General features: G+C 46.4%; 1 protein-coding gene across 4 annotated transcripts in view; it reads right to left on the minus strand.

Annotated features, from left to right (window-relative positions):
- Positions 1-8,357, minus strand: part of ITPRID2 (ITPR interacting domain containing 2) — a 44,687-nt gene extending 36,330 nt beyond the window's left edge. For 2 of the 4 annotated variants that reach the window (XM_082763617.1, XM_082763616.1), the window contains exons 1-5: positions 8,207-8,223; positions 7,824-8,102; positions 7,683-7,731; positions 2,400-2,449; positions 1,502-1,558 (exon numbers count right to left, since the gene is read on the minus strand). In XM_082763617.1, the coding sequence (XP_082619743.1) occupies positions 1,502-1,558; positions 2,400-2,449; positions 7,683-7,731; positions 7,824-8,102; positions 8,207-8,216 (445 nt within the window). In that variant the 5' untranslated portion in view covers positions 8,217-8,223. Of the gene's footprint in view, positions 1-1,501; positions 1,559-2,399; positions 2,450-7,682; positions 7,732-7,823; positions 8,103-8,206; positions 8,224-8,255 lie in introns of those variants that run through there. The other 2 variants (XM_082763619.1, XM_082763618.1) reach the window with 2 other exon arrangements.
- Between the last annotated feature and the right edge of the window lie 399 nt (positions 8,358-8,756).

The raw sequence follows: 8,756 nt of genomic DNA on the forward strand, positions 1-8,756 counted from the left end.
CAGCTCAGCAGGGTGCTGGGCTTACGGAACTCTGTCCAGTGCCCTCCACGCCATTCTCACAGGGCTCTGGCTTCCAGCAGCCAGGCTCTCTGTATGACAGGGCACGCAGCGCTGCTCCAGGCAGCTCTGTTGTCCCGTTGTTCTCTCACAGAAGCAAAGCCCCACAGAAACACCCCTGTCCTTGCACATGGAAATGAACCAGCAATTCTAGCACTGAGACCATGTTCATCTGAAAAGGAGGGAAATGACTTTCTGCTCCCCAAGAGCAGAAATCCTTGAGAATGATGAGGGGGAAAATTGAAATTAAAAAAAAAAAAGAAAAAAAAAAAGTGACATGATTTTCTAAAATGTGCTGACTCCCATATTCTTAGTCACATGCTCAGATCTTGGATGATTGTTAAAAAGAAACTTTTTCTATGAAATCTTCACACTGCTGGCAATCTAACAAGCGGAAAAGACTGACAGAAAAAAATAAAATTAATCCTGTTTAATCTATTGCAGTAAGTGAGTAAGTTACTGCTTCTCCATCATTATCAGATCAACTGTTTTCCTCAGAAGTCTTGAGTCTTTAAATATTAAAGATACTTCCTTCTCCAGGCTGTGTCCCAATACTTCAAAATCACTAGCAAGGCAGCTGTGGATAAAGCGGCTGTCTACTACACAAGTTCTAACACTTTCTAAAAGCTGTAGTTGAAGAAACACTGAAAGATGAAGGTTGTTTTTTAAATTTATTTGACCGATAACAGATACAATCTTAGAGCTCCTATCCTGAAGATACCACTGGCACCCAGTTTGAGAAACTATTTTGTGCTATTTTATTTCAGGATCTACTGTTAGAAGTTTTCTGTTAGTTGGTTTGTGGACACCTCTACCCCACGATGAACAGAGGAAGCTATGGAGGGAGGCTAAACCAACCAAGACTAGCCACATCTCCTTCCCTTTAAAAAGGGAAAGAGAAAGAAAAGGAAGGCATCTAACAATGGCAGAATATATAATATGCCTGATCCAAATTACTTACTCAGCTTTGACATTTTTCATTTTTAAAAGCATTTAGTTCTTAATGAGTTTGCCTTGTGGCTGACAGAATTTCATTTCTCCTTTCAAAAGCCTGCACTTGCCACTCCCAAGAGTTTCAGTGGAAGTGGGGCATGCACAACTGTCAAGAGGAACCCATGGACAAGAACAACACGTAGGGGAAAACACTTTCACACAGCTCCAGCAAGTACTCTGGGCTGTGCTGCAGCTGTGGGCTTTAGCATGTGAGGGCAGAAGGAACTCAGGGCTGACTCTGACCTTCAGGTTAGACCAGCATGTTTAACAAACACAATATTCTTATAAACTCAGAAAGCGTATCTACTTGCATTCTCCTATGTGTTATGTGCTGGTTTTCTAGTCAGCTTTACTTTGACCTAAAAGGAAATGCTATCTTTCAAAATAAAAATCAGATGACTGAACATGATTCTTTTTTTGATAGAAAAAGTCATAATCCTGCCACACCCACCTTCGGCTCCCAGGGATAAGTCATCTTCAAAACTTCCTCCATTTCTCACCAGCATGCCTGAAAATGTACAGTTAGCAGTTCAACAACTGTAATGCTGCAGTGTTTTCTTTTTAACAGCTTAACTAAAGGTATTAGCAAAACACTTCAGTTGATACAACAGGATATAACTAGACCATATTTACAATCCCTGCATTAGTCATACACTAAAAATGCACAAAGAAGTTACATTTGAGAACATAAAAAAAAAAAAAGAAAGAAAGAAAACAACTACAGCACTGTTTTAGCTTTATGCCCAGAAACATCCCCAAATCAGATTGCAAGCAAATTAATTGCAAGTACAAACCTAGGAGTATTACCCACCATATCTGTTCCTTCTGCTGCTACATTAGCCTCCAGACCTCTTACCAGGGGGATCCAAAGTTTGAGTCCAGGTTAGGCATTCCCCTCTCTCTCTCCCTATCCCAGATTAAGAGTTCAAGCAAAGACTCCAGAGACAGCCAGTAACTCGTCTATGCTGTGTCACTACCTGCAAATTCTCACTGTACTTTGAACTTTAGTATTCGGACCTGCTCAGATAGTAAAATTTTCAGGTGTGGCAACCTGACCTATTAGATGCAGAGACTACCAAATGCTCGCCAGCTCAGAGATAAAACTCCTCATTCTGCTTTTTTTTTTTTTTTTTTTAAAGGCTTACTAAACTCTCCAGAAAGACTGAACAGGGATCTTTACCCTCCTTTCCTGAGTTTCTTAGGCACAACTGCTTCTAAGTGAGAATAATTCAGCAAGGCCAACTAGACTGTCATTTGTGCCACTGTTAAATTGCCGAGGTCTCGGGTGAACATACACAAGAGCTTGCTTTTCAGAAAAAAAGATCTCAGTAGGTAAAACCTTTCCTTACCCTTCAACAGAGGATTGCTCTGCTCATCCAGGGAGGCTCCCAGAGGCGTTCTGAAACCACAGAAGAGATTAATACCAACTTAAAAACTTGCTGCTTCATGTCCTTCCTTACAGCGTGCAACAAGCTTGTGATAGCAGCGGTTGTCCCTCCCTCCGCCCCCAGAAAGCACAAACATATGAGGACTGGCAATAACTTCCTAAGCAATCCCCAGCCCTCTGAACAAATAGGCTTTGTAGGGAAAAACAACAAAACAGGTTGATAACGACTGCAGTACTAAGGCACGAGCTGGTGTCAGAGCTTCAGGGCCGGCAGCCCTCTCTCAAGGAAAATCATAGAATTCTGAGCAAAACACCCAAAAACCAAGCATGGGGTTTGAATGGACTAACACAATCTCATTTATATGATAAAAACCTTACCCATTTTCTACAAATTTAAAACTTCTTACCATAGATTTACCTCAAGCTTTGGAGAGAGGGGTGAAAAACTGCATTTACTGATCAAAAAGAAGATAAAAACGTAGATAGCTATGTCAGCTGTCACTTGCCAGTGATGGCATTTTATTGACTCTTTATATTAGCTCTTATGTACATGATCGCTGATATGGCTATTCCTTGAAAGGCAGTAGATTTTTCAAATCCCACTGTGTCCAAAATTAGCAGCAGAAACCATGCAAGTAACAGGTCCAATCCCTTTCTGCACTCTCATTAAATTTATTTACTTTATCTGGGTATTTCTTTGTCTTGTCTCTGAGAGATTTCTAACTAAAAAGACCTGTCACTGTTAAGTAGTGCAGCATAATACTCAAAGTCCAAAACAAATTCAGAAATATAACACTCATAAAGAAGGAAAAAGCGGATGATTTATGTGCCTATATTATGTATGTTTCATTTGGGTTTTTAATTAGACAAATATATAAACCTGCCCAAGGAACTTGAGGCAAACAGTGCTCTGATACAGTATTTGTTTTGGTGTCATGGCCAAATTAAGCAACAGAAGTTTGCATCTGCTTTGTAACAGACCTTATACTTTACAACTCTCCCCCCGCCCCGAAAATAGTTCAGTTTCCCCATGCAGCGCGCTGATAGGAAGCAAGCTCACTTTGACGTGTCTTTTGAAAAGCAAAGAAAAGGCACTGCAGCAAGAGGCCAACTCAAACAGCAGAAGCAGCTAGGTGCACCAATGTGTTGCAGGTGACAGGACAAGGTCCACAGAGACTCAGTCTCCTGGATTTCTGTGTAGGTTTTGTGTCAGGGTTTCAAAGAAGTTAGGGCAGGCCGTCTAGGCCCTTCACACTCCAGCCAGCCCTGTGCTCTGTGGTTACAACCGAGCCCCCTGCTCGCACAGTGGCTATAACAGGCACCTTCTCCTTCTCCCTCCTGTTCCCTGGTGGCTACTCCAGCACCTCCGTCTTTTCCATACAGAAATGTGCTGCTGGTCAAGCTCAGGGCTGCATGAACCAACTGGCAGAAAGCAGTGAAAACAACCACTGAAGCTGGCATTTCTTTCAGAAGTCAAGCCCGTCAGCGCTGCAGCGTATTGGTGGCTACAGAAAAAGCAGCTCTGTCTGTCTGCTTCCCTGCTCACGCTCCTGCACACACATACAGCTGCACTGCATCCCCTTCCTTTGGAAAACCTGCATTTAAGAAGCAGGTGAGGCACAAATTTAAACAAGGGACAAGCACCCACACCAAAATCCTTGTGAACAACAGCAGGAACAGCTCTGCTTCTTGGTGTAGGACTGTTTTCCAGTGGCAGCACCCTTGAGCCAGCTCCCCAGAGCTTGTCCCCAGGCACCCTGTGACAGGGATGGTTTGGAGGCCACTCCATGTGAAGGAGCTCCAGAGGCACAGCCACAGGCCCTGCCACCTTCATGTGGGGACACAGGGGAGAGAATGGAGGGGCCTGGAAGCACCCCAGCATTGGGAAAGGCTGGAGTCAGGGGCCACTTGGGCCAAGGAGCCCTGCAATTTTTCATTCGCATTCCCACATGGATGAGTCACACATTTATTACCATATTGTACCAATGACTTAATTCCAGCGGCGGTGTATGCAGGAGTGGGAGGTTCATCCCACTGTGTCCCGGGACACAGGTAAGAGGGCGCTGTGCAGGGCCTGCGTAGGGCCTGGGGCTCTCCCCAGTCCTGCAGCCTCAGCTGCCACTGGTGGCAGGCCGCCTGCATGAGCAATACGAGGGTTTTGCACGGTGCTGGAAATGCCATTTAAACCTCCGCTTTTGCAGCCTTACTTGAGTAGGAGCAGTGTTTATTTTAAAATTGAAGCAAAAAAAACAAAACCTCTTCTTTCTGAGGCATTTCAAGAACTCATTTCCTGTGTATCTACAGGAGATAGTTCCTAAATACCTCCGACACCCCCTGTGCTACTGGAGGAGTTTAAACTTACGGAATTAAAGTAACACACACCACCGCACAGCTGACAGACATTTCTCCTTTTCTATCAGTGTAATACAAACACTTTCTCTTCCCATCTTAGTTCAACAGGAGTTAAAACTGGAAGTTTTTGCAAGCTTTCTCATTGCTTCAAAATGCCTTGTCAAGCTTCTGGAGGAGAGAAAAGTCCCTTTTTCAAAGGCACGCGATTCCCAAAACATGAGCAAACCGGAAACTTTGGGTAACATCTGACATTTCTGAAGCCTCTGTAATTCTTATCACAGTGTGATACATGCTTGCTTTTCTTGTTTTGCTGCCTTTTTCTTTTATTAGTATTTTTTTTCTTTAACAAAGTTAAAAAGCATGGGATACAAGTAACACTCATCTCTCCTCCAAAGCAGATGTGAAACAGATATGCCAAGCAACATGAGCTCCAAACTGCTAACAGGTTTAACACAGGACAAATAGTAACTCTTTTTATCTAACTTATAACACCATTGATGCTTTTGGAAACAAACAAAGGAGTAAATCTTATAAGCAGATCTGTTTATGCAGTGGGTTGATAATAATTTTTTTTGTGCTACTGCCAACTCAAACCAGAAAATGGGATTTGAAATGTGCCAATTTTATTCTAATGTACTTTTCACAAAAGCTGATATAAACTCAGACAAAATGGGAATGACTTTTTAGAAAATACGTAACAGAGAAAATACTTTATTTTAGTAAATGAATGCTTGTTTATAGTAATGGTTATATTTTTGTAGCAGGGCTAACTTGTAAGAAAGCAGTTGTGCGATAGACCAGAAACAGATCAGTTTGCATACATTCCCCACACTTTGTAGCAAACAAAGCTCCACGGCAAAAGCAGTGTTATTAAATAATAATTATCTTGGTTGAAAACAATCATAGGTTTTCACAACTGTTGTTTTCAAGTATTCTTTTTATAAACAATAGCATAGTATCTATAGGGCTGTTCTGACACCTTTTACACTTTCCTCTTTTCATACATACATTGTTCTCAGGAGTCAAGCAGTTCAGGGTTTCTGTACATACAGTCATGTTATAACAATGTAAGTTGAATAATCATTTTCCTGCACGTATCTAGCTACTACTGCTCCCATGTATACCATATACATAGAAACTAACCCACTCTGTGATTTTAAAACACAAGGAACTGTGTGCTACTTCAGGCAGCTGAGATCGTACCTCCCATATGATATGAGCAGTATCTGCATGCCCTCTGCATGCTACAGACTCAGAGGCTGACTCCAGCTCAGATATTTTGGTTTAAGAGATCTTTAAAAAAAAACAATTCAAATGTTATCTTTCTGATGAGACATAAGATTCTTCTGAAAATATTTACAACAGTATAACTACACTTTAAAAGACTTCTGTGAAAGGGACACAAAGGATTTCACAGAGAAGCATTAGCTAAAGCTTGTGTCTCTATATCAGCAAAAGGCTAAGATACAGAATTTGAGTGTAAAATAAGATTCCCACATTTCGTGAATCAACTGCCAGCAATGCATACACATTCCACTGAAGCGCTGGGAGCTGGTTTTAACAACAGATTGCTAGAGGACACGAATAAAAGAGCAAGCTCTGTATTATTATTCAAGATTTGTGACCATCAATTAGCTGTTTGTTCTGCACATTTGCAATAGTGTGCTATTCCTTAAATTATGTACCAAAACGGAAAGGACTACAGTGCCAGGGAAGGTTCTAGACAAAAATCCTGCAGATACTGAGAAAAGCGCCACAGCCACATTAGCAAGCATTTCTCCCTCAAGGGCCTCTTCCCCCTTTGGTCCTTCGTTTTTTCCTCTCCCAACTCAAAAAATAGTTTTCATAAAGCACCAAATCTATAAAATTTATGGACATGCTTCATTAGACTTTCAAGGATATACTTATTTAGGTCTAATTTCAGGTAAATTCAGAAAAATCTTCTCCCATTTTTGCATTTTGGGAGAACAGCTTGTCTGGTTTGAACATTGGATTTTGGGGTACAGCATGATTTCAAGACTCTTGCTGCCAACACCCCCTCCCAAGGCACGGCCTGGAGCGATTGTGAAGAAAACTACACTGAGGACACTCCAACCAGAACGAAATCCTCACTTCAGTTACAGAAGTAAGCTCAGCTCAGCCGCTTACTGGATCAAAAGATCATAAAGGCACAGCTAATCGTAGAGGTAAATCTTCATCTTAAAGTAGCTGCACTCAAAAGAAGGGGAGATCTTGAAATTTTGTTAACTACTGTAAAGCTAATTGTTCACTTCCCCTCACCAGCCCTGGCTCCAAGGGCTGCTAGAACTGAATGGAGAAAAAGACAGGAGAGAAGCAGCTCCAACGGGATGTAGCATTTATGCTTTTATGTGACCGAGGCTGAAGAAAAAGTACTGCAGTCAGCCTGCTCTAAACACCCACAGCGTATTTTGTAACAGCACCAGAATCACCTCGAGTTAAGGAAGTCGCTCCATACGGTAGCAGACTGACAGAGACTTGGCTAAATCCAGCCAGCCTATGCTGCACTGCTCCTGCAGACCCCTAAGCACAGAGGCCACTGCCACATAAGCAGTTTCTTTAAAGCTGGAGTAAGAACCGGGCAACAGGCAAGGCATTAAGCTGGAGCCCCTCTGCGGGGCACTGAGCAGCTTCCAAAACAACGCTGCCTTCCTCTCCCGAGCAGAGTTGCTCCCCTGCCAGAGGACTTCAGAAAGTCTGCAGCCTCCCTGCATGTCACACTGAGAGTAAAGGTGCCCAGTGGCAGCTCGTCCCCCTCCCGCCCTGCAGCAGCACCGCTGCCAAAGCCCGCTCTGCATCCCGGGGTGCAGACGCCCCCCAGGGAGGTGGGTTCGCCCCCCGCAGCAGCAGCAGCAGCAGCAGCGGCAGCACCCACCTGCAGTCCTTCAGCCATATCGCGATCTTCTCGTTGGGCACGCTGTGGCCTGCGGGCAGAGCAGGAGAGAAGAGCCGGCAGTCAGCAACCGCCCGGCCGCCCCCCTCGGGGGTCCCCGGCCCCGCCGCCCCCCGCCCTGACCTGCTTCTGCGGCCGGCGGCAGCTTGCCGCCGGCGTGGTCCTCCTCCTCCTCCTCCTCCTCCTCTTCCTCGTCGTCTTCCTCCTCCTCCTCCTCCTCGCCGCGGGCCAGCTCCGCCGCCGCTGCCGAGAAGTCCTCCGCTTCCGACGCCTGCCAGGAGTCCCGGCTCTTGGCCCAGGCCTTCCTCTTCTGGGTCGCCCCCTGCCACTCCTCCGCCGCCGGGGGCTCCTCCATCGCGACGGCGGCTTCACGCCGGGAGGCGACCGCGGCTCGGAGCCACCCTGCGGGGAAGGGAAGGGAAGAGAAGGGGAGGCGATGGGACGGGGCGGGACGGGAAAGGAGCCGAGCCGTGCCGTGCCACCCGCACCCACACGCTGTCCCCCACCCCATTGCATCCCGTCCCGTCCCGTCCCGTCCCGACCCGCGGTACCCACATATCGCGCGGCGGGGAGGCGGCGGCGGAGGCTGCGCCCGCCGAGGCTGCGGACGGCGGCGGCGGCGGCTGTGACTTCCTCATACCGCTGCGGGGAGAAAACCCGGCGGCCACGTGATGGCAGCGGGGCCGGCGGCAGCTCGCCTCCTGCCGGGGCCGTGCGGAGCCGCACCGCACCGCGCAGCACCGCGCCGACGGGCGGGGGCTCCCCCGCCGCACCCCCGGGGGTTGCGGGCTGCCGCTGAGCCCCGCCAGCTCACCCGCAGCCGTGGCACCTGGGAGAGAGAAGCCTTCCAGGTCCCTCTTACTGCTGGCTTCGGGAAAAGGTGCTGAATTACTAGGCTCACACAATACAATTTTTTATTTTTCTTTTTCCCATCAAGTTTGGGCCATGTTCTGAGCCATGTCTGTTCCCAGCAAGGTGAGTTAGGGGCCCACCACCTGCCCCACACCACCAGACGCTGTGCTGTGGCTTCCTGCTCGACTGAAGTTTCACACGGGT

Source organism: Aythya marila (genome assembly GCF_965140915.1).
Source record: "Aythya marila genome assembly, chromosome: 6".
Lineage (NCBI taxonomy): Eukaryota > Metazoa > Chordata > Aves > Anseriformes > Anatidae > Aythya > Aythya marila.